Below are 26,553 nucleotides of genomic sequence, written 5' to 3' on the forward strand. Positions count from 1 at the left end.
CTGTCCATAAATTGGTTTCTTAACTATGGCCTTCTAGCCTTCAGCCTCTGGCAGAGGCAATATGGAACTTTTAATTGCAGGAACTGTCAATCAAGGCAACAAATTGGGTTGGTTCACCATCCCTCTAGCTGCATGATGAGGAAGCGCCCTGGAAATTCATTCAGGATGCTTTAAACCCTGAACACTTTGAAACCCAACACCACAGCCAGAACTTTTGGGGTCCATTTCAAAGAGCACCAGGAAGCTCTCTCTCTCCCTGCCTCTGGGATTCAGCACTCCCTTTGTTTACCTGTGAGAAACCCAATGGAGACTTTTGTGGTAGGTTCAACAACATTATCTAAAACATGCTTCTAGTTCCTAGGTAATGCTTCCTAATTCTTGCCTGGCATATCCCACACCATTCTTTGGATCTTTTCTGTTTTGAAGCAAAGCTAGCATGTTCCTTGGCTGTTCAGAGTCACAGGGAAAAGCGACCATAGATTCATCAGGTGGTGGAGCTCGACAGAGCTTGCAAAACTGACATTGCCACAGGGCCTCTGCTAGCCACCAGAGCCATGAAATTGTGTAGCTGCCTGAAGAAACTACCTTCTCCAAAACACACAGTGAAAGGAGTTACAGGAAAGCCGCATAGTAGTGAGTGAGAGGGATGGTGTAGGCCCACCGCTCAAAACTGGAGGCTAATCATTTTCTTAGGTGCTTGGTGAGGCATCTGGAGACAGGCTGGCTAGGAGTCAGAGACACACAGGGCTTCCACTGCATCACTCAGGCCCTGATTCACTCCACCTACAGCCAGAAGGCAGTTTTTTACCACAATGTTAGAGCAGGCACATCGTGGGGTGGGCATAGGTGGAAGGCTCTCCCATTTGTTTTTTCCAGGATGAAAGGCCTCAGCTGATTCCAGTACAGTTGGTTGGTTTCCTAATAAGCGAGAAAACATGAAGACCATCAAGAGAACATGTGAGCACACACAGATACTTGATTGCACATGTCTACACAGTTAATTTAAACTAAGGGTTTGTTTATAAAGAATAAACCACCAACCTTTGCTGCCTCTAGTGTGTATGTGTATATGTGTGCATTTGTGTGCATGTGTGTGCATATGTGTTTGTGTATACACACACATATGAATGATATTGATTGTGTTCATTTGCTCTACATGTTTATGAGGATGATAATTCAAGTTTGGTTTGGCTTAGAGTTCCAATGATCTTTGACTCTCTCACTTTGGTTCTTCCTCATTTGTCCCCTTCTCTACTTCTACCCATCAATTCCCATCAGTCTCACCCAGTGTGGTCTGATCAGAGTGATGAGAGTTCTAGTCCAAAATATTGGGGGGGGGTGACACTGCACTGTCTAGCCCCAGTCTAATTCTTCATAAAACTGATGGAGTATGTAGGATTATGTCTACAAAATGCTCATACCACATTAGCATGCATGATCATTTTCTGTCTTTGTGCATAGAAAGGGACCTGAGAAGGGCCTCAAATATAGTAGTTGCCATCCTTGTAGCAGCAATAATTTTATGGTAATATAGTTCCACAAGCTACAGAATAATGACTTCACACTGAAACAGGACAGGAGTCACCCTCACCTAGGCCTCCAGCTACGACAATTCTTCCTTTCAAGTAGCCGGATATGAAATCTGCCCGTCGTTTCTTCAGAAAGAATGAGCGCTCAATCTTCATCCAGCCCCCTGAAAATTAACAAGACCACCTGCTAAATAATCATGATTTTCCATTAGTGTTCTGAAGCATTTGGATTCCTTCAGAGATAAATCAAGGGTGTGTTCTATAATCCTAAAATTGGGGAACTAAGAGAGGGTTTGGGGTATACGTGTCTGACTACAAGAATACTGTTGGGACGCGGGTGGCGCTGTGGGTTAAACCACAGAGCCTAGGACTTGCCGATCAGAAGGTCAGCAGTTCAAAGCCCCGTGACGGGGTGAGCTCCCATTGCTCGGTCCCTGCTCCTGCCAACCTAGCAGTTTGAAAGCACGTGAAAGTGCAAGTAGATAAATAGGTACCGCTCCGGTGGGAAGGTAAACGGCGTTTCCGTGCACTGCTCTGGTTCGCCAGAAGCGGCTTAAGTCATGCTGGCCACATGACCCAGAAGCTGTATGCCGGCTCCCTCGGGCAATAAAGCGGGATAAGCGCCACAACCCCAGAGTCGGTCACGACTGGACCTTTACCTTTACAAGAATACTGGGCACAAACTGTTGAAGTAATGAGGGTCCCACAGCCAATGCACAACATACTAAGGCAAATGCCAGGGCTCTAAGGCCTCAGCAAGGCCCACCACTTCTGATGCTTGGGTTTGGTCAAGCCCTCCCCTTTTATTATTTGATTGGGAACAGGCAAGAGCACAGAGACTTGTGTAACTGAACGCACACTATAAGCACCTCGATTTCTCAAGAATGCAAGGCAGTGCATATACCCACTGCTGAACCACTGCAGAGGTAGGTTGCTGGAGGGGCCTCCCACTGAGGCATCTCACTAGTGGGGCCACCTGATGACCCTTTGCCCAGGGCTCTCTAAAATCTGAAGCCAGCCCTGAGTAGCGGAGTCTGAAATTTTTGAAATTGATTTCCCACCCAGCATCTTGCCCTTAAGGCATGCATGCTGAAAAGCAGATGGAAAACCAGGAAGAACTCACCCTGTTCGATGTCAAACACATCCACGTTCTTCATAAACTTGGGCTGACGGTATAGCCTGCCCTGCCGCAAACCCCCCAGGCTGAAGATGTTGTTCTCTGCGCACACGAAGCTGGAGAACGCTCGTTTGCTGGGGATGTTGGGGAATTTGGTCCACGACCTGGTCTCGATGTCAAAGACTTCAAAGGCATTCACGGCATATTTGGATTGCCTTCCTCCTAGGATGGAGAAGGGAGTATAGTGAAGAATGTGCAGCAACAAGTGGAGCCATGGGGGTCTACTATTCTCTGGCCAAGCAGGTCTCTGGAGCGCACAGCCAACCCTAATCCAAAAGTATGCTGAAGCGATGGCAATGAGCCATAGAGTCTCTGCCCCCTGCAATTTACACAAATGTAAAACACTAGACAGTGGCTGGCTCAAGGTCACATGGAGTTTCATGGCTGATTTAACCCTGGTCTCTCAGGTCCCAGTGCACTTAATAACTCTACACTTTATTCCACATTCTGGGGGGAAAAGATGTAGCAGGGATATCCAGGGAGATAGGGGAATAATATTTTCTCACAGATTTGGAGGTTTATGGGGTCCCTTGTTAACAGTCCTGTATGAAACCTTTAAGACAGCAATCCTGTACCTACTTATCATGGAGTAAACTCCCATGGAATTCAGTGGGGCTTACTTCTGAGTAATGTACAGTTTCAATGGCATGAACCCTCCCCACTAGTAACAGTCATGACAGGGACCCCTTCTGAACAACACTTAAATGTGGAGTATTAACAAATCTGCAATGATTTAAGTGCCCACTGTTTCTTTGCAAAAAAGGAAGATAGGAAGAGAACCAGAATAGGATGGAGGCCATACGACTTATCTCCCAGCAGAGAAGAAACTGTGACAGTAGGGACCCCTGTGAACCACATGTGCTCTTTGTAAAATTGTAAAGGTAGCTTTGCAAAGGAGGTGGGTGGGGAGAAAACAATGACAACTTGCCCACACCCCTGTGACCACTCATTTGCCCTTGCCCTGTGACCTCCAAGCAGTCCCTCTACAGGGCACCAGCTGCCACTATTCCTAGCTGTAAGGGCTCAGTAAATAAGGGGCAAAGTCCATTCGCGTAAGGGGCTTACGCAGGAAGCATGACCTTTGGGATCATAGAATTACAGAGTTAGAAGAGACCCCTTCTAGTCCAATCCCCTGCAATGCAGGAATCTCAACTAGATCATACATGGCAGTAGGAAGGAGACTCTACCACCTCTCATGGACGTCTGTTCCACTGTCAAGCAGCTCTTTCTGTCAGGCAGTTCTCCCTAACGTTAAGTTGGAATCTCTTGCAACTTCAATCCATTGGTTTGGGTCCGAGCCTACAGAGCAGGAGAAAATGAGCTTGCTCCACCCTCCATGTGATAGCCCTTTGAAGATGACTATCATCTCCTCTGGTCTCCTCTTTTCCAGGCTAAACATACCCAGCTCCTTCAACCGTTCCTCATAAGGCTTGGTTTCCAGACCATTGATCATCTTGGTCTCTCTCCTCTGCACACGTTCCAAGCTTGCCAATATTTGTCTTAAACTGTGGTGCCCATAACTGGACACAATACTCCAGGTATGGTTTGACCAAGGCAGAATAGAGTGGGACTATTTCTTCCCTTGAATGGTACACTATTCTTCTGTTGATACAGCCTAGAATAGCATTAGAGTGTTTTTTTGTTTTTGCTGATAGACAAACACTGTCCATCTTTGTTAGTTCAGTACATTTCACCCCCCTCTCCAGTTCAGCTGGAAATGATTCCTTATGGTAAAGTAAACAAAAATAACATGGTTCCCTGCACAAGTTTCAAAATGCAATTTGATCACCAAAGCACTCTTTACATCATGCATGGTTGCCACAGAGTACTGGTTCATTCAGAGAGTAGCATACAGAAAGTCTTCTCATCTTCTAAGTACAGTACAGGCAATGGTCAGAACGAAGGGAAAGAAGGTGATGGGTTGTAAAAAAGACCCATTTGGAAATTTAGGTATGCACAATTAAAGTGGATTAAAGCACTCTGTCATCCTAGTGCAACAAACATAAAAATGGACTTTTACAGGAAGTAAAAGTGATGGGGAAAAGCACTGAAAAGTGTTGGATGAACTAAAGGCTAATGGGAAGACATATAAACACATCCCAGAAAAATCAGGATGAATGCAAGATGAGTGTGCATTGTCATATAATCATCCTACCAACAGAACAGAACAAATGCTCAATGAAAACCAGGCATGGCCTAACCAACACATACACTATGTTCTACCTTCACTCTTAGAGGCATTTTGCATCTGAATATCAGTTTCTGAGACTCTCAGGTGGGCAGAGTGCTGTTGTGCTCATGTCTGGCATGCAGACATCCTACAGGCATTTGATTGGCCATTGTGAGAACAAGATGCTGGACAAGATGAGCCATTGGCCTGATCCAGCAGGCTCTTCGTCTGCTCTTATGCTTTGTGCAAGCAAATCAGGATGAAGGCCCCCCAAAAGAGTCATTGGGAGGAACCCAATGGCACAAAAGCAGGGCCAGTAAAATGGTGCCCTACCCTGAGCCCTTGGAATAAGGCTGAAAATAGAACCTAACGGACAATACAAAGCTATTTATACAGCCAGAGGGTAAACAGAAAGGTCTTTTGGAAACAGTTATGCAAAAACAAAAAGGCATCTTGTGGCACCTTAAGAACTAGCAGATTTATTGTAGCATAAACATCCATGCTGATGTTGCCATAAATCTGTTAGCCTTTACAGTTCTACAAGTCTCTTTTGCTTCTGTTGTTCTGCCATGATCAGCTGGGGTAAACTATGAAAGGCTAAAAATAAAAGCCAGTAGAAGTCTGGCACCCAAGCCCTTGGTTTTGCTTTACCTCTGGATCCCTCCTAGAAGGAATATTTACAGTTTCTCAAAGTACGTGTGCATTTGGGACAGTGTCATGCCAAGTTTAGTGGAAATATTTTAGCTCAAAGCAATAAAGTTCCATTTCTCTACCTGCATGTTTCTTTTAAAACTTTTTAAAGGCCATTAATTTGATTACTTTTAATTAATTTGATTAAAAACAAACAACCTTGATATATCTTAATACCAGTGGCGTAGCGTGGGTGTCAGCACCCGGGGCAAGGCAAGTAATTTGCGCCCCCTAACCCGTGGATTTGCGCTCCCTAACCCGTGGATTTGCGCCCCCTAACCCTAACCCCCAGATGTTGCGCCCGGTGCGGCCGGCCCCCCCTGCACCCCCCACGCTACGCCACTGCTTAATACTATGGGTACTAGACCAAGTCAGCCTGTCTCTACTTCTGTTTAGCTTTGCTTTACACTTACAGAGCTGGGAACCAAAACACACAGGGTTTGAGCAATTTGCACAAGAGTCAGAAAATGAAATGGAAGCATAAGCAGTCCATTTGTGTGCCAAAGGGTATGAATTTACCTTTTGGATCTACCACAGAGTGCGGTAGTCCCCTCAGGCAGCAGATCTGAACCCCTTTAAACAGTGAACAGTTTGTGAGTATGTAAGCACACCACAGTCCGGTCAGGGCAAAGGCCAACATCCTATTTTCTTTTATTTATTGAATTTATCTCCTGGCCATCCTTCTGAAGAAGCCAGGGAGCAGCAAACTGCTCCACAATTTAAAAATAAAAGAGGAAAAGCAATTAAAACATTCTAAAAATAATCTTGTGGTAATGAATTCTACAATTTAACTATGCTCTGGGTGAACAAATACCTCCTTCTGTGAGTGTCAGTCATGTCTTGCTTGCCCTTTAATTAAAAAATATTGTAAAGGCAGAGCTCTGTTCAGGCAACATTATTTTATCTCTCCTGTGCAATAAATGCAGCCCATGGTTTTAGGCATAAGAAAATGGACCTGGAGGCCCAGCTACAGAGCTGGCATTGCTAATCCCAGACAATGCCTAGCACTTTTAGAGAGGTTATGGAAGAGAGCAGCTTCGAGAACTTCTGCAGGAGGGAGCATTAGGCGACTCTCCAGTCAAAGGTATAATGGTCAGAGGAATAGGCTGGAGGCTCATTCTTACCCAGCACATAGATCTTTGTGCCCCGTAGGAAGGAAGTGGCGGCATACCTGGGTGTGGGCATGGTTGCCAGCGACACCCAGATGTCCTTGAGCATGTCATAATGCTGCATGTAATTGTGAGGGCGAAGGTCTCCTCCCATTCCACCAGCTGCATAGATTCTGTAGTCTGAAAAGGACAGCAAGAGAGAGCGAAAGCAAAAGGATAAATCCAAACAAGAATCTCAATTCTGCTTTATCACAGTAGTTCCTAAATAGGTTCCACAACTAAAAAAAAGTTGGGACACATTACTAGCAGAAATAGAAAGCAGAACTATCTCATTCCCACCCAAACTTTCATTTTTTGCCTTGGATTCCATATATTTCTACCCAAAGGGTAGAAATATCACCCAAAAAGAGGAACTGCATCACACCCAAACAAGGCAAAAGACCTTCATAAAATTAGGATATGATAATTCAAGTATCTTCATCCTTTTCAGACCTAGGAGTAACTTTTAGCCCAAACATGCATTCGGTCCAATTTCTTAATCTTTTACCATGTATTTGCATGGTGGTCATAATCCTGTTGAGAGCCACCTTGGATCAGGCTGCAACCCACCATCTTAAGACCAGTGTGCTAACTGATAAGAATGGATGCAAATATATATGCAGTTGCTATAATTAAAACAGAAATAAATCTCTTTCCAGTGGGGAAGACAGTGGCCAGGTGATCTGTGTGCTTCTTGAATATGCATTCCGGGTGCTACCTATTGATGAGCAGCATCTTCTAGTTCATTATTTTTAAACTGGACAACCCTTCAAATAGAAGACTCTTTCAGATAAGAGTTTGGTCCTCTGGCAGCCTTCTGTAAAGCAAGGCACACGGCCACTTGAGATGGAAACCTTCCCTTCCCAACAGCAGTTCATCACATTGCAGTGCAAGACAATGTGGCAATGCTTAGAGTTGCTAAAGCAACTTGTTACAGGAAGCAAACAGATATGGGTGTGTTTGGTGGAGGGGAATATGTGGAGTCTGAAGCTCTACTATATAGAGGCAAACTTTCATACAGATTTCATACAGTGACCTGATGCTTTCACATCACTTGTGCCCTCAATGATTTGTCCTTCAAGAACTGCAAAAGCAGTTCTGCAAAGCAAAAAAACCCACCAGGCTGTCCTACATTTGGCAGGAACACAGAACGTGCTGGCTGTATTGACATTTTTTTTACAAGCAAAGAGGAGGTCACAGAAACAGATGGCACGCTCCAATTACAAGGCAGCCTTCACAGCCCGTTCTAGACTAGGCTGCTGAAAATCACCTAATTTTACCCAAAGCAATTCAAAGATGGTCATTCCAACAACCAGTGCGCAAGGGTCAAAACCTGGACACATTCACAGCGCAGCAGAAATTGGCTAAGTGCTCCCCACTGGGCAGATCTGTTTCCATGTAAGAAGAAATTTACTCCACCCTGCCCATCAAATTAATTAGGAGAAATGCACTGGGGAGCTTCCCGAAAAGCCAATCCTACTTTTGCCACCAGTGCCTTTTAGAAAAAGAATCCTCCTTGCCTTTCGCCGTCACAGAGATCCCCATCGAGGCTTCCCGCAAGGAGTTCCTTTTCTTCCATTTGCCCTCGTCTATGTTGTACATCTCCACAATCTTCAAGGGTGTCTGGTTGGCTCCAACACCCCCGATCACCATTATCCTCTTGCCCAGTGTTGCTACAGCTACCCCAGCCCTGGCTGTAGGCATTGGGGGGAGAGAATTCCATTGGTTGGCTTCAGGGGAGTACACCTCAAAAGAGTCCATTGGGACACCATTGTCATCACAGCCCCCAATGGCATAGACCTGACCACCAGCCTCCACCAGGGAGCAATAGACTCTCCGGCTGGGCAGAGGTGCCAGAGTTTTCCACTGGAAGTCTTTGATGCTAGGCACATCCATCATGGGAGCAAGACGGCATCTGTTAGGCAGCTCGCTTGTACTGCAAAATGAAAGGATGTAAATCAGAGCAAATGTCATTCAGGCATAACAAAGCACATCAGAAATAGAGATTCAAAATAGTTAGAGGATGCCTCTGGGTAGTCAGTGTTTTGATTCAAGCACCTACTGGAAATTTAGGACTGAATAGTTTGGGCTTACTCACATTTCCTCTGGTCCTGATGCTTAGCTCCAGGGGAAAGCGCTCTGAAGCACTCTGATTTAGAGCTAAACAGTGGGTTTAGAGCTAAAGAGTGGGTGAAAGCACCCCAAAAAATCTGCTTGGGAGCATTGAAAGAACCCGCAGATAAGTGAGGGGGAAAGAGGTGAGATTGTTCCACCTGGCAAGCCAAAATAGTTGTGTTACAGATAGCCTTAGTGCAACTTTGAATTCCTCCCTCCACATTTAGGTAAGTGATGCGGAAATACTCTGCAAAGTGTGGGATAAATTAAAGGTCAACAGGAAGACATATAAACTCTGCCCAAGCAAATCAGGATGAATGTTCACTGTCACCAAACCTCCCTGCAAGCAAACAAATCAGGACAAATGCTCAATGAAAAAGGCTTCCTATTGTGTAAGCTCTTCAGGAAAAATGCTCCATAAACATTCATCTGGAATAGCCCAGAAACCGACATCTTAACAAGCAATAGATCACTGTTCCCGCAACCATCAACAACAATATCCTATCACAGGCACACAAAGCAGTGATCATACCTTTCACTGAGTATCTATTAATCTTCCATTTCTGCATCTGCTGGATCCTGATCCTAAATAAATAAAGGAAAGAAATAACGGTAATAAGGTTGGATTCAGTCCCTTGTTTCTGCTTCTTAACAGGGGCAATCAGATACGTCAGAGCCTCTCCTGCTCCCAAGGCTTTTGTCCCTTGAACTTTTTCCCTCTCAAGGGCCTCTCTTCCCAAATCCTTCTGTCTCCCTCTGGGTCTTCCTGGACCAGCTGCAGGAGACGCACCTCAATCCCATCCTCCATAACTTGACTCTGCCTCATGCAGCAGCAGTGTGCTGAGCTGTAAGCCTGCTACAGAACAGCCCATTAGTTAGAACACAGAGTCACAAGCACCTATCGCAAGCCAAGCGATTATTTTTTGCTTTCTTTCTCTGAACAGTTGACAAGTATGTAAAAGAGGTGAATAAATTTAGATAGATGGAAACCTGAGTATACATATGGAGAGTGGCAGCTGCATTCTTCTCACCTGAACCTGAGCACACACACATACACAGAAACCCAAAGCAAGGTTTCATTACAGAACCAAGATTTCTTTTTTAAAATTGAGCTTTCTTTAAAGAACTAGATAACTCTGCTTTTATATGTTCCTCTGGCCTCTTGCATGTACTACAGGTCTAATTTACTAAGGTCTAATTTAACTGTCACACACATAGGCCGAAATAAAGGTCTTGCTCCTGTAACATTGCAGGCAGTGGCACTGCAAAATTTAAAAGCTCCTTGCTGTGCAATGGTTCACAGTGTCTGATAGTCATCTACGTCTTCAGAACCTCCCTTGCCTCTTAGGGCCCCGCTAGGTAATCCCACCCCTCATGGAATGGTACCACCAGTGCTTTTTTTCCTTTAAAAAATGTTTAGGGGTACCCTCATTTTGATTCAAGAAAATCACAATTTTATAGTTCATATTGGGGAAAATAAATACAGTAAATGGACAAAAGTACAAAGATTCACAAAATGTTTCGGGGTATGTGTACCCCTGCGTACCCCCAGAAAAAATCCCTGGGTACCACCCACTTTGGAAACCACTAAGTTGGAATGTGAATGTTAGAATGGAGATGATGAGGCCCCTAAGCACTGTTTTCATGGGACTCCCAGGAGCCTGTCCTGTTTACATGATGAGGATCACTCAACGTTGTTTCAGAGATTGTTGATGCTGTGCTCTTATCCCAAATCAATGTACCTTGTTCACATGGGCAGAAGATGTCCACATATTTTGGAACACTGACACACCATTTTATGGTTGCAGTGGATTTTGAATTCCACCCAGCCTCTGCTTCCTGAGTTGACATGACCTTTTCCAATAGGAAGTATTCCCAATAGAAACTCCAGGTGTTTTAAGAGAGAGGGCTTTAATTCACATGATTCTGCAAAGCAGGATCCAAGCCATTTCTTTGCTTTGAGTGATCTTCCTTCAGACCCCTGAGCTCAAGGGAGCTTTGTCACTTCCACTTGTTCCATCAACAACAGTAGGCAAATGACATTGACAAGACTAAAAAAAGGCTTTTAAAGTCAAGGGAGATGAACGTTGCACAACCCAACCTGGAGGAAACCAAACAGGAGCATTGCTTTGCACGTAACACACTTTGGTTTGTTTCATAAGAGCATAAGCAGAGCCTGCTGCGTCAGGCCAATGGGCCCATCGAGTCCAGCATCCTGTCCTCCCATTGGCCAACCAGACGCCTGTGGGAAAGAAGCAAGCAGGACCCAGAAACCAGAATCATTCCTGCCTCCAACTGACCAGTTCCCCCTGCTAGGAAAAGGCAGGAGTGAGGGAAGTGTGAAGTGGGCACTCCTGCAAGTGAATTGGTATATATTTGCCTTCCCAATGCTATTGGGATCTTGTTTATATTTTATTCATTTTTAAAAAATACATAACACACCTTTCCTCTCATGAGAAAACACAAATCAAATTTCAAAAGCAAAAGCATAATATCGTATATCATTTGTGTATTAAAAATATTAAAACATGAAGGGGGAAAATCTTTTCCCCAAATAACCAACTCAAACTGAACCATAATGACAATATCCCACCCCCCCATCAGGGACGAGAGTTTCTTTCTTTTGAATCAAGACAGATACTAGCATTACCTCATCTGTTATTATTCAGAAACAAATAAATACAATCGCAGCTCCTAGCTGCGCTGTGTCCTCAGGTCCCTGGGCACATTTTCAGCTTGCAGCAAGTGACAAGCTATCAAAAAATACCATAATGGCGAGGGCACAAATGTACAAACTCAAATGCAGAGCAGTTGGAGATCAGATTTTTTCCCCAAGGCCTGTTTCCAAGTTATAGCGAAGCCAGATGATTATCATGTGGTAAGTTCCTAGGGTATGCATATAACTATTTGAGAAGCTGGTAAACAACCTACCAAGCTAACACACTTATGTGCCCATTTTCATTGTGCAGTAGAAGGTTAACAATCTGCCCAAGGGGCTATATGCACTGTTAGCGCAATCCTATAAATGCCTACTTAGAAGTTAGCCCTAGTGACTTCAGTGGAACTTGTTCCCAAGTCAGTAAGTATAGGGTTACAACCTATACATTAATGGGTGAATATAAATGATCATTTACTATGAGGTGTTTTCATCACTCAATTGAGAGCCAGTGTGGTGTAGTGGTTAAGAGCGGTAGTCTTGTAATCTGGGGAACCGGGTTCGCGTCTCCGCTCTTCCACATGCAGCTGCTGGGTGACCTTGGTCTAGTCACACTTCTTTGAAGTCTCTCAGCCCCACTCACCTCACAGAGTGTTTGTTGTGGGGGAGGAAGGGAAAGGAAAATGTTAGCCACTTTGAGACTCCTTAAAGGGAGTGAAAGGCGGGATATCAAATCCAAACTCTTCTTCTTCTTCTTCAATTGTTGCCTGTCTACCTCTGAAAACAGGGAGGTTATGCGGCAGGTTGAAAAAGGATGGGTAATTATCATATGCCCCCTACTTCCCCTTTCCCAAAGCAGATATGGGGAAGCTGTGGCCCTCTGTGGAGTAACCTGTGGTACTCCAACTCCCATCAGCCCCAACCAGCATGGCTAGTGGTCAAGGACGATGGCAGTTATAGTCCAGTATCATCTGGAAGGCTACTGCTTCCCCAACCCTGGCTTAAAATCTCCATTTATTAAGTGGTTACTCCTGGTAGATACTCAAACATTATCTTCGCCATCCAGCTGTTAAGCACTATCATCGTATACTTGGAATTCTTTCTTCCTGAGAAAAGCATAATTTCTCACGGGATTCACGAGCGTCTTATTTCATAAAGAGCTTTTAAGCCTAATGCTATGGCCTAGATTCAATTACAGTGATAGATCTGTCCCCGAAGCCAGCGGTACAACAAAACATTTTCCCCAAGTAGCTGCTTGCTCTTCAGTTTTTTGCATCTTTTAAGCAACTTTTCCTTGGCTTTGAAGGCACCAGGCTACATGATAAAGTCAGGGGCTGAATTTCATGCTACATTTTTTTTTAAAGACCCTGTTTCCAAACCTTTGCAAGCAGCGCTAAGCAAACGGCCTGTCAGGGCAAGGATTCCCACTTGCAGAATGAGATTCCTCCCTTCTCTCTCCCTGCCCCTGTGCCTCATGCCCTCCCCAGTTCTGCTCCAGAGGGTTGGGGGAACCTCCAAAACAGATTTGGGGGTGGGGGTTGTAGGAACAAAGGACTTGGTGATGGAGGAGATACTTCAGTATATCTGAAGGAGCGTCTCCACCCCCATCATTCTACCTGGGCACTGAGGTCCAGCACCGAGGGCCTTCTGGCAGTTCCCTCACTGCAAGAAGCCAAGTTACAGGGAACCAGGCAGAGGGCCTTCTCGGTAGTGGCGCCCTCCCTGTGGAACGTCCTCCCACCAGATGTCAAAGAGAATAACAACTACCAGACTTTTAGAAGACATCTGAAGGCAGCCCTGTTTAGGGAAGCTTTTAATGTTTGATGTATTACAGTATTTTAATTTTTTTTGGAAGCCGCCCAGAGTGGCTGGGGAACCCCAGCCAGATGGGCGGGGTACAAATAATACATTATTATTATTATTATTATTATTATTATTGCTTGCCTATTTTCACCTGCAAATGCTCTTCTCCCTATCTAGGGTTTTTGTTTATTTTTTACTGTTCCTTTTCCTTCAGTCAAACCAGAGAAAGCACAGCTGCAGAGGAAAATGGCCTGGCAGGGCATATGCAGAGAGAACCTGCAGGTAGGGGGAGGGTTAAGTTCCCCCTCTTGTACGCTGACCTCCCCTGCAAAATGCTTCACCCGACCCTGTGTTCATGTTCAGTGGCATGAGCTGGCAGGTATAGTGTGTAATAATTATACCCCAAGGACACAGTCTTCAGGACACTTAACCAGGGGGTAATTCCTCATCACTTGCAACAGCACTAATGTGCAAGGAACCCACAGTGAGGCCAATTTCTTAGCTGAAATGGTTCTGCATCTTTCCAAAACTGGGACTCTGGCGCTGACAGTGTTTCTCAGTTGCGTGAATCAAGCAGCTGATGTGGTTTAATGTGAGTTTGTGCCTGACATTTTCTGACCTTGCAAGAGAATGAACAGTTCCCCTGCCATGGCAACCACTACGCAAAGAAGAAGTCAGGCAACCTTTTCTCGAAGCCTGGGAAATACTGTGTGACGTAAACAAAAGGTTCAGGTGAAGGAAGAAATTAGCACAGGAAGATGCCTTATACTGAATCAGATTAATTGGGCCCATCTAGCTCAGTGCTGTCTGCACTGACTAGCAGTGGCACTCGGCATTTCAATCAGGGTCCCTCCTAGCTCTACCTCGAGATGTCGGGATTTGAACCTGGGACCTTCTGCATGTAACACTGAGGCTCTTCTACTGAGCTTCAGCCCATCCACATTAAGATACTTAGCAATTTCTTGGGCTTCAGAGAAATATGAGAAAGTCCCAACACAGTTGTCCATCTCCCTTCTTTCTTCCATGGCTTTTGCTGAGGTCCTGGCTTTACCTTACAGTGGTACCTCAGGTTAAGAACTTAATTCGTTCTGGAGGTCCATTCTTAACCTGAAACTGTTCTTAACCTGAGGTACCACTTTAGCTAATGGGGCCTCCTGCTGCCACTGCTCCATTTCTGTTCTCATCCTGAAGCAAAGTTCTTAATCCAAGGTACTATTTCTGGGTTAGCGGAGTCTGTAACCTGAAGCGTCTGTAACCCGAGATACCACTGTATTATTTTATTTATTGCATTTATATCTCATATTTCCTCCAAGGAACTGAAGATGGATAACAAGTTTCTCTCCCCCGCCCCCCACATTTTATCCTCACAATAACTCTTGTGTGGTAGGTTAGGATAAGAGACTGTGACTGGCCCAAAGTCACCCATTGAGCTTTAGAGGTGAGTGGGGGTTTGAACTTTGGTCACCTATATCCTAGTCCAACACTCTGACCGCTACAGCAAATTGGATTTGCCTTGCAACTTGAGTTTCCTGCCTGTTTGCTACTGGCACTAGGTAAAGTGAATTATACGCAGGGCCCAATTTGAAGGGTGGTCCTTCAGTGGGTCTGGTGGTGGGCAACAGGATGGCTACAATGAGGGCAGGGCAGCTTGGAGCCTCCATTTTAATTTCCCATAATGCCTCCAACAAAGTGTTACTTCAGGGCATTGTGGGAAATCAAAATCCAAGGCTATTTCCAGATGCAGCAATTCAGTGCAAGGGGTGCAGTACAAGACCAATGTTAGCACAGTTATAGGCTCTGCCAGAATGCTAAAGTTAAACCTGGGATATATGTCTAGACAGGGTTGGGAAGTCTGTGTCCCTCCAGATGTCACTGAACTCCAAATCCCATCAGCCCCATGTCCTCATCCAGCATGGCCAATGGACAGGGGATGGTGAGAATTGTGGTTCAGCTCTTAGATGGCCATTGGTTCTCCATCCCTGCTCAAGGAGGAAACTGAATAATACTGAGTGCAAAATTGCAGGCAGAATTTGAAGAAAGGAACTTGTGGATAATTCCACAGACTATGTCTGCCTACACTCAGTCCTGCTTTAAATTCTCTTGTTGCAGTTCTATACCTTGACTCTTGATTCTCTTTCCATATTTTTTCTTCTTCTTCTTCACAGTTACATTTCCACATTTCCATGCTATTCTTAGCCTTAATTGAACTGGAAATTTTGGAGGAATGTGTTACACAAATCCAATTAAGGCAGATGAACCACTTTACCCAGGAAGAGTAGTTGATCTCCAGCTGTGTCTCATTAGCTGCCTTCTCAGTGCAGGACCTAAAAAGTATTATATGATCAGCTAAGTTGATATATGATAAGGCAAGGCAGTGGTGCTTGACCTATGATAGTAAGGAAGTGAATGATTTTGGAGGAACAACACAGGAAATTTAAATATTAGTATAAGCAGGGTTAATAATCTGATGCAGAAAGCACTAAATCTGCAGGACAAACTTCATGGTGACTGAAGAATTGACTGGAGTTTGCCAGTCAGAACAGACTGCTCTGTAGACCATGTTGTTTTCAAACCCATTTAAGGAAGTCAGGAAGGGATGAATGGATCAATATTTCCATACTATCTCACTTTCTCAACTGCTTGTTCAAAAGTTCATTTGTAATTTTGAAAAAATCTGCATGAAATTTTGTGCACACATAGTTTCAAATGTATTTCCTCCCCAAAAGTACACATTTTAAAATGTATTTTAATATATTGTTGAGCTGACAGTCACATTGTGAAACTTGAAGAACTGCAAAATCCAAATTATGGCTGCGTTCTGATCCCACAAGAGTCTGTGAGCTGTGGATCAGGTCAGCTGTTATCGGAACACACACATATCAAATTCCTCAAGCACCACTGGCCATTTTTAACATCAGGGTAAAAACTGTTAAGTGGAGGAAAGGGGGATGTTTCACTCCTTTCCTGCTTTCCATTTTTCTGCTCAAAAGTGTCCTCCCGCTGTCCCATGAGTTCCTGATATTTGTTTATCTTTCTTTAAAAAGCATCTGAAATCCTACCAACAGGAGGGAAAGCCACTTAGGGAATGATTTTGAGCAGAACAATGGCCAGCAGGGAAAGGCTTAAACATACACACATACGCCACCATTTCTAACCTCAAAATAGCCTCATCCTGAAGATGTTTTTAAAATGTCCAACAGCACTTTTAAAAATACATTTGCATGTAATGTGACATGTGCCCTCAATTGCCTTTCAAAGTCCAAATAAAATACAATGTCTAGGGAAAAAGGCTGCTGGTTAGCAACCGTTGCTGTTTTTTATTGGTACTTAACAATGCAGTTCATGGCAAGAGAACTGTTTATGGTTTTTTTTTTTCACTGTGAGCTTCCCTAGAGTTTGCTTAAAATAACATGCCTAGTGGGACAAAACATGGATATACATCCTGCCAGAATGGGTTCATCTACAACAGCTTTCTCTAGGTTGGTATCCTCCAGATGTTTTGGACTACAACTCCCATCATTCCACACAGAATGACCAATAGTCAGGAATGATGGAAGTTGTAGTCCCACACATCTAAAGGGCAATGGGTTGGGACAGGCTGATCTGTAGCCTTGGCTTAAAGGTTTGCTGCACCCCCAGCCTGCTGTGAAGCATATCCACAAGTAGAATATCTACTTTTAATTTTTCTGTAAAGCTTGATGAAACTGAGGCCCGAGTTTACATAATTTCAGGCAAGGTGAGGACATGACTGAGAATTTCCGATGTTTTAATTCCAGTTTGTTTCCCATGACTAAGTAAGTACAAATGCAGGCAGAAATGATTACTTCTGTCAGACAGCTATTTGTTGCCATCACATTTGTTGTTCCAAATGATCTTAATTCTTTATTAGTTTTTTGGGACTACTCCACCAGCATACTCCACCAGCTTCCCCCACCCACTTTGGGTCTACTGGATTTTCAAAATTATGATGGCAGGTATATAGCAGCAAAAAGTTGCATGATTATTTAAATACTGCACATTGATTATGCTCTAACCTTTCATGGGCTGCAGTCAACTTCATCAGAAGCATTAAGCATTTTCCTATTTTAAGCTGACACACACACACACACACACATAAAACTAAACGTAAAACAATGAGTTCAGAGGGGAATAATAAAAAAATACAATGTGACAATTATGTTGAATAAGTTCAGTGACCATTCACAAAACAGTGTTGATGATAACACAGATAGCAACTAATTAACTGTTCTTAATAGGTTGTAATTCAGCAGTTTCATACTTGAGCCTTTGAAGTTGCTTTGTTTCAGAATGTCCACTTTAAGGTCCCAAGAGGCTGAAATGTCCCTCCCCACACACCCTGTTTCTGACTTTTGACCTTTCTGATGTCAGATCTGTAGCTACATCTCATGGTTAGCAGGGAAAGAGAGCTTAACCATGAGCCCTAGTTTGGACAACGTGCTAAACCAAACTTTGGCTTTGTTCAGTGTGGCAGCAAAAACAACCAGGGAGCAGCAAAGTAATTGTGATCTTCTTTCTGTTTGCATGGTCTCACTAAGCTCAAACCTTTCTCCCTGTGAACCACTTGAAAATTACTGAGGGTCTGGTTGGACCACTTAATTATTTCCCCGCCTATTGTTAGCAGTTGTAACGGACTGTGCCAGCTGCTATATGATTTTCAATTTTATTTTTCCAGACATGCTAAGGACCACCTGAATGAAGCCTGTAAACCACAGTTTGGCTCAGTGTGTTGTGCAGAGTAGGCCAATATATCCCACCCTGCTGTAAATTATTTGATGTGCAAACATATAAGGAAGGGCCACAGCTCAGTTGTAGGATACATGGTTTGTGTGCAAAACGTCTCAAGTTCTATCTCTACCATCTCCTGTCAAATCATATGAGGAAGCAGAGCTGGGAAAGAGCTCTGCCAGAGGCCTTTGAGGGCTTCTGCCAGTCAAAATAGTCAATACTGGTCTAGATGGATAAAGGGAGTTGACTCAACACAGCAATTTCATATTCTCTCCCTGCAGCCGCCCACTTCACAAGACTGAAAGGAGCCAAATACCAGGTTTTGATGTCAAACAATGAATCCCACTAAGGTCTTTTACCCTAGCTAGGAAGCACCTCTTCCTACATCTCTTCCTCTTCTGCTCTTTTGCATGACCTTTCAGAACAGTATGGGATTTGATGGATTATTAACTTCCTGCCAGGCCAGGGTGTGTTTGAGAATATAGGAAACACAATTCCTGCAGAAGAGAAATCATTTTGTTCTGGAATACCAAACCTTCTCGTCATTTCATTAGTATTTGGTGTCTTTCTTCCACAGTCTTGATACCGCAGATGCCTTTTGCAAGGTGAAAGGATTGTACTTTGTACAGAATTAACCATTTACTCAATTCACTTTTGGCATAATCTGGGCATAATGTTCATATAGCACCTGTCAGGATATCACATCCTATTCTCTGACATTTAGAAGGCACTCAGCAGAGGATCAGCACTACGGCATGTCTTTCTGTTCACATAGAAGCACAACCTCACTTCCTTATAAATTGTTTCCTGAGCAATTGTATGCAGATGTGTGTGTTTTAAATTATTATATCTGACTTCACATATCCAGAAATATGTGGACCACTGCAGGAAGCAATAAATGACAGCACATTTGACAGTTTATGATACAGCGCGACCTTAAGCTACGACACCATCAGAGGAATAACTCGACAAACTGACCCACATACTTCTTGTCAGTAATGATGATGATTAATCTCAGATTGCATCCTAAAAGCTGCGCTCAGGAGAAGGAAGCTACTCTCTATGCAAAACATACAGCCATGCACGCAGAAAGCAATGACCTCTAAAGACGCGTGGGATTTTTTGCTTGGCTGCCGAAGAATGTTTTGAGATAGTTTTATATTTACAGTTTTAAAAAGACAGCTGTATGTTCTGACAAAACCAGGCTCTTTCTTGGAGGGGGAGGGGAAATCAAGTTTAACACAAGAATTCTTACGTAGCGTAAGTCTGATTTTTTATTTCTCTCTCTCTCCCTTTCCCTCACCCCCTCCAATCTATTTAAATGTAATTACTCACATACATCTGTGATCTCAGTTCCCTGGAGGCTGCAGTCCATGGTTAAGGAGGAAGGAAACCCAAAAGAGATGACGGCTGTATGTTTGCAAAGGAGGAGCCGGGCAAACGGATCGCCCAGCTGCATCAATCCAACTCTCATAATATTCACTTTCCTCCACAGGAGCTGAATTACAATCACGTGCAGAGGAATCCCCGTCTGCTGGAGTGACCTGTATTTTCTCAGTTGCCTAGAGTCAGCTAGAGGAGAGTGTGTGTGTGTGTGTCTGCACTGGATTATAAAAGCCAGAATAAGCCTTTTATGGCTCCCATGCTTGCACAGGAAGTTTTCCAACAGCCTCTCGCATGGCGAATTGCAGGGAGGGAGGGGGGCTTGGTTGGAAATGCAAGGCAGGGATGGGTGAAAATGGCAGAAATTCTGATGAAGGCATAGGAGGTATTTTCAACATGCCAAGAAGTGCCTACAGGCAGCCTTGGCATAAACTCAGATATTCCGAGTGATAACACTGGTGTTAATAATATCTGCTTACATCAGTTACTTTTGTCCAAATAAATCCATTCATAAAATCAAATGGTTTTCTACTCCTGCCTTTGCCCCGATTGCCTGCGAATAATTATGCCAACTCTGTACTCAAATGATGCAAACTGTCCACCTGCACTCCACAGTGACAGATGCACCAAAGACGTAAATCACAATATTATTATTTTAACAGCAGCAAAGGCAAAGGCAAAGGCAAACGTCAGTCCTCCCCTTTCCATAACAAGCAAATCACTGCTATACAGTTGTGATCTCTACTTCTTCAGTTTCATCTCACAGACCTTTGGCTCATAAAAGCACCATAAGAGCACCGTCAAAGGTTCATCCAGGTCAGGGTCCTGTCCCTGCCATGGCCTACCTGATGCATCTGGGAAACCCATAAGCAGAAAACAGTCACCATAGCACTCTCAGATGCATACTGCCTCTGGCATGGGAGGTGATATGCTGCCATTGTGACTAGCAGTCACTGATACTTATCTCCTGTTATTTTGTCCAATCCCCTTTGAAAGCTGTCCAAGTTGACTGCAAACGTATCTGACTAGTGATGATAATGCAGACTCAACAACATGCTCCTCTTGTATTACTTTGCCAGAGCCACCCAAGCTGCTCAGCTAATTTGGAGGCTCCTTTGACAGGCTCCCTCTCCTTTCCAAAGTTCTCCTCCACCATGGTAGGCACACACAAGTAGTCGGTAGGGCTCAGAAGCTGTGTTGCATGATGGCAGTCTTTCCCTGAGGCTATGGGTGACCTAAGATACATTCCCCATGTTCCTCCTTGGTCCACAGCTCCTGGCCACTTGCAAGTCTTGCAAGGAAGTGACCGATACACAATGCAGCACTGAACATGCCTGCAGCACTGTCAACCACCGTCCTCATCCAAGGGCTGGGGCTCCTATGCCCCAAGATGAAGCAAGGCATGGATGGAAAGATCAGAAGAGCCAATGGATGGCATTTGGTACTGTGACATATGAGCCAGCCTCACTATACAGCACATGTTCCTTTCTCCACCACAAAATGAAGCAAGACAAAAATTTGGGCCCTGCTAGGCATGAATGGTGATTGAAAACAAATGCCTTTTTAAAAAAAGAATTCATATGCCGAGCCAAGTACAATATATTGGCTTCTCAATATATGTTGGCAAGACACGCTGCCCTTTGCACCATGGATATGATACAAAAAAGTACCTGTTCTGCATTTCCCTCCTGAAGCCACATTTCATGTAAAAAGAAATAAAAATGAACCAATCTTGAATATGACACCCTCTGTAATATGGACCGCGTGGGTGGGGAATACCAATTTATATACTGACCTTTTGACTGGTATTTCAGCTTTCCCTGTCAGATACTGCCCCTATATGGTAAATTAGAATAAGCTGCAATGCTTTACACCTGGGTGTAATGTCAATGAAGCTTGCTTCGGAAAGACGTTATGGGATGGTGCTCTTAAGACAAATGCTTGCAGTTGGTTCTGTTGTAGATCATGAAATCACAGTCAAATAACCAAGCAGCCTTCAGCTATTGCGTTCACTTTTTGCATTTGGTGAATCCCCATTGGGATGTATACAGTCTACTCTATGTTTGTCTGCCACAGCTGAGGGATAGGAGAATTTGTCGCATTTGGATCGGATTGCTTCAAAGATAGACTTTATGAGGCTATAACACTCAAGTTAACTGAAATAGCTGAGTTAACTTACGATCAGAAGCAAGCAATGTTTATCTTTTGCAATTTGACCTCCATTCCTCAAGGGGCATAGTCTCCTGCTGAGACTCAGCAAGCCTTTCTCCCCAGTGCCTATGTAATTCCCTTTTGCCCAATACTAAGTAATAATATTGTACTTATTATTATGCATAATAAGTGATTGATAGCAAAGATTTCATGGCACTTACTAAAATTATCCACACAGCAGTTACTATTTTGAAGATAATGGGAAAATGTTGAACCACACTTAAGGAAAATATTAGAGCAAGCCTTTTATTCAGGGAATTCTGCACTGGCAGCTTTGTTAAAAACCTGCCAATGTACGTAAGTGCTTGTGACTGAATGCAAATAGATTTCATGGCAGTTTTAAGTGATGACTGAGGGCCAGAGGTCAATGAATGGATAGGGCTGTGGGTTAGTGGTAGAGTATCTGCCCAGCATCTTTAGGGCTGGCTGAGACCCCGGTCCAAAATCCTGGAGAGCTGCTGCAAGTCAACAGAGACAATGCTAAGCAAGGTGGACCAATGGTCTGGCTCAGTATAAGGCCGCTTTCTATATTTCTGAAGGGCTCCCATCTGATGGCTGCTTTTAGGCTTCCCCTTTTGCAGCTGCCTCCTGTTAAGTTATTCATATACAGCTTTTCACTATGCAGCCTAGGAAATGTTCTGCATGCCACTTACGCTATGGAGGTAAAGGGTAGGGATACATCCAATTCTGACTGGGCTGTGAACCAGAATGTCCCTGGTTTGGATGTCACCCATGCTGTGAACTCACTAGTGGCATTAAGAAAGCCGTTCCTTGCCAGCACCACCACATCTACAGTATGGGGATAAAATTAACCTACTAGTTTACATTACCACAATAATCCTTACAATCTCCGTTGAAACTGGAGAGGGGTGAGTTTTCCAATGCTCACTTTGGTTTCTCTTGGGACTTAGATTATTTCTCCTGGGGGAGGGGATAAATGGCATTTTCTAAGCCAATCTGAAGACTGCTCTGTACTGAACGGTTGTGACTTTGTACGGTTATTTAACATTATTATAAAAACTGAAATAGACACTTAAAAAAAAGAAAGAAACTGTTTGTACCACCCAAGCCCCAAGAACACACTTCCCGATTCCCCTGACTTCCCTGGCAAGTGGAGGTGGCAGCAGGATCTGCAACAGCAGGTGTGGGAGGAGAAGAGGGTTTCCTGCCTTCGCCCCCTCATTTGTCACTTTCATGCACTGACAGTAGTTCTCTCCAGCACCATCAGTCTCTGCTCTCAACTGTCTTCAGTAACCATAGAGGGCGAGAGATGGGGGAACAGGGTCTCTCCATCAACTCAGGAACTTTTGGCTCCTGCTCTTAACAAAACGTTTTCATCCCAGCTAGTGACTGCAAGAACTAGTACCCCTTCTACCCCTTCTTTTCCCCCTTCTCCCCTCCTCCTCCTCTCAATCTCTTTTCCTTTTGTGTCATGCATTTCAGCTTGTAAGCCTGGGGGCAGGGCTTATCTTGTGCCACTCACATCTGCAAGCTGCCCGAGGCGCCCTTTTTGGCTGCAGAGCAGGATAAAAATGAGTACGCTGAAAATGAAATGAATGCACTAAAAAATGGAAGTGGAAATAGTTTTCGTTCAGCCCAGCAAGCGGCAGAGTAATCACTTTATACAAGGCCATAGAATGTGTGACTTTCCGGGTGTTATTGGACTCTAACTCCCATCAGCCTCTGCCGGCATGGGAGTTGTAGTCTAGGAATATCTGGAGCTGCACAGGTCACTTAGACCTGCATTTAAAACACACTATGTTGTAGCCTTAAGGGCATGGAGACAGGGCAGCATATGGTCTCTGATCACTGGGTAAGTCCAGCATGACCATTGTTGCGACCACTTTCCCCACCTGCCACAGCTTGTCTCCTGAGTGTTTTTTAGAGGGTGGTCATACCGGACTGAACACGAGGTCAGATGCTATAATAAACTATTACCACTCTGCAGTTACAGTTGCCAAGGGGCAGGTTTTTAAAGGAGCTAATATAACACCAGCTCTCTTCTGTTTTCTGCCCAGTGAGGCTTATTTGGTTGCAGAGTTCAAAACAGATCTGCTCTGCTGTTGTTTTTTAAAAGGAAAGCAGGTCATGAAAAATGTGCAAGTCAATAAGCAAGATGTCTGCAGCACTTTCCATACCAGGGCAACCTTCCATCCCCTAACGGCTATTTTAATCTCCTAACTATCCAAAGGGAGGATTTAATTTGCATACAAATAGGATGTTTAGGAACCGAACCAATCTAATGTTAAAATGCTAATTAAAGTGAGTGCATTTGCCGCTTAAGAAATAAAATTTAAAAACTCTCCAGCTGCATTTAGGCAGGGTAGATTGTAGAGTTTTGATGTTATTGACACTACAGTCCTGCATGGGCTTATGCAGGCATATCTGTGCAGATACATAGATATGCATAAGCAGGTGGTATACATATCACATGCACACTAAACCGAATGACTACTCAAGAGTTGTGTGCATGCACATTGGATCCTCATACACTAGCCAAAAGAACATTAAATTGGAGTGAACCTCTTTATAGTTGTTGCTACAACAACTGGACTGGACTGAAATACAAAATGACTGGTGTAAATGGGTATCTCTATTTAAATTCTGAGTTGTCTTTCAGCATAGAATTCAAGGCAGCATCAGGACTGCTGGACAGCTCCTACAGAGCATGCCAAGAACTGAGGAAGCAAAGACTCTTGTGGACTCTTGTCCAGAACCAGGGCTGAGAAAGCCCTGGACAAGATGCTTTCCTGTGGACCTCTCAGGAAGCCCACCCACTCATGCAAGGATTGATAGGGAACAGGGAGGAAAACTGGTGTTTTCTTTCTCTTAGGAAAAGGTGGAGATATTCCTGCTGCAACCCACCATATGAAGATGCAACTCACCAGTTTTCTTTTTGGGTACTCTGAACAAGCACCACAAGGGATGTTGTCGGAAGGAATAACGCCAAGTTGCTCAAGCCGCCAAACTCGTACCATTTATAATCATTATTTACAAAAGTACCTCTCCCACAGATGAGCAACAGTGTGCAATGTGCAGTTGTCTCACCAAATTCCTATTTGGGTTTGAATGAAATTTCCCAACTGCTGAAGAGAGTGGCGGGAGGGAAGACCCTGGATTAGTCCCCAGAGATTTGTCAGGAAAAAATTGGATTAAAAAAAAAAAAGCAAGAACAGCACATTGTAAGCACCAGCTTAAGATTTTAGAAGGTGGACAAAACACCCATAAGAAGATTAAACATAACAGAATTTCCCCTAAAATGAAATGTAGGACTTAATGTCTTACCACCACCATCCCATGCAGCCTACCAACCACTAGGATGTGGTTTTTGCATACCCATTTTCTTTAACACACACTGGGTTGATGTGTTATGCTCCATGTTTCTGGAGGTATCCTTCACAAAGAATTGCATCTTACCCTATAAGCATATAGGCATATGCCCCTACACTTCTCAGTCCACTTCATGCATCTGATGAAATAGGCCTTTGCCACAATCAACTGCTCAGTCTATATCATAGACTCTATAAGAAGCTGTGGTCATTGTTATCCCTAGCATCATAGAATTGGAAGGGACCCCAAGGGCCATCCAGTCCAACCCCCTGCAATGCAGAAAATAAGCATACTGTGCAATAAAAATGCTGCTCCATTATTTGCAATGGACGGATGACCTATCCTTACCTTTAGCTATACATGCGGTTGAAAACCTGGCACAAATGGAAAATAGAGAGAGGCTGGTGTAAACACATACCAATGGCATCCTCAAAACCCTATCATTGTTAAGCTGCCAGTAGGACCAGAAATCTTCCCTGCAGCTCATACAAAAAAGGTCTGCCCAATTCCCCAGCATCTCAAACTATAGGCCACACATGTGAGTAAACTTGTTAGCAGGGTCTAATTTGAGCAGATGCTAAAGAGAATTTATATCCCTTGCCTTCCTAAGCAGCGAGTTCACCTCACTGAAAAACAGATAATTAAATCTTACAGCCATTTGCGTCAAGGGCAACAGTTTCTGAGAAGATTCGTTTAAATGGGCTTACCTTACCACTGAGAAGGCAGGACCCCAGACTATCAACTGGAAAATACAAAAGAAGGGACATATCAAGGGTAGGGAGGTTGAATAGCAGAGGAAGACGATAATCTCTGTCACAATACAAAATCCAAGGTGTACGGTGTGTGCACGGTTAATGATTTCCCTGGCGCTCAGCTCAGAGCTGACAAGCTGGATACGAATTGACGCTTCAGAGCCATACTTATATAATACGAGGCTCTCAATACAAAAAAGGAGGTGGGGGCAGAAGTTGGCTTTGTCTAGCTGGTCCGTTTCAAAAGGCCACACACAGACACACACACACACACACATCACCAAACGACAGTCTCCAGAGCTTCCTCTACCTTGACGGCTGGGGGAGGAGGAATGCTGCTTTGTGTACAAAGAGAGATGCAGTTAATGCCATGGAAACAACCCCATCAAAGAGATTTAAGGAGTCAGACCGTTGCAGACTGTTGAAGGGGGGTGGGGACAAGATGTTTGTGGCAGAGAGAGGTTTGTGCAGCAGCTTATTAAGCTGAAATATAATTGAGAGAGCTGTGCACAGCTAAAAGGGCAGGCCTTCTGGACTCCAGCTGCTGCTTGGAGTCTTGCAGATGGGCTTTGCTTCCTCGTGACACTGAGGCAGAGCTAAATGTGTTGCAAGATGCTCCCGTTGCACAAAAAGGGGCGCGGCAATCACCACAGCTAGCCCTTGTAAAACAGACCGTGGGCAAAAATCTATGGATTTCTGAACATCCAGATAAAAATGACAGATACATTTAAGCAGCTGTGGTGTAAAGGCAAAGCACACAGCTGTAAGGATTTTTTTTTACAGGCATCTGTTTCCATGGGAACAAGAGCGGAAAGGTTCTTTGGACTTGTAAATTAAACATGG

At 44.0% G+C, this 26,553-nt stretch overlaps 1 protein-coding gene across 6 annotated transcripts; it reads right to left on the reverse strand.

The window, feature by feature from the left end:
• Positions 1 to 322: 322 nt before the first annotated feature.
• Positions 323 to 25,743, reverse strand: KLHDC8A (kelch domain containing 8A). Of its 6 annotated transcripts, none has more exons than XM_053393307.1 (7): positions 25,666 to 25,743; positions 9,362 to 9,414; positions 8,235 to 8,650; positions 6,691 to 6,855; positions 2,653 to 2,868; positions 1,592 to 1,693; positions 323 to 918 (listed from the first exon to the last, which is right to left on the reverse strand). In XM_053393307.1, exons 3-7 carry the CDS (start codon positions 8,611 to 8,613, stop codon positions 725 to 727), a joined length of 1,056 nt encoding a protein of 351 aa, XP_053249282.1. In that variant the 5' UTR covers positions 8,614 to 8,650; positions 9,362 to 9,414; positions 25,666 to 25,743; the 3' UTR covers positions 323 to 724. The 6 variants fall into 6 exon arrangements, with proteins under 6 accessions (XP_053249282.1, XP_053249286.1, XP_053249284.1 ...); XM_053393311.1 differs by having other exon boundaries at positions 25,671 to 25,734; XM_053393309.1 differs by lacking the exon at positions 25,666 to 25,743 and adding an exon at positions 19,374 to 19,683.
• Between the last annotated feature and the right edge of the window lie 810 nt (positions 25,744 to 26,553).

Source organism: Podarcis raffonei, chromosome 6, assembly GCF_027172205.1.
Source record: "Podarcis raffonei isolate rPodRaf1 chromosome 6, rPodRaf1.pri, whole genome shotgun sequence".
In the NCBI taxonomy this organism is placed as follows: domain Eukaryota; kingdom Metazoa; phylum Chordata; class Lepidosauria; order Squamata; family Lacertidae; genus Podarcis; species Podarcis raffonei.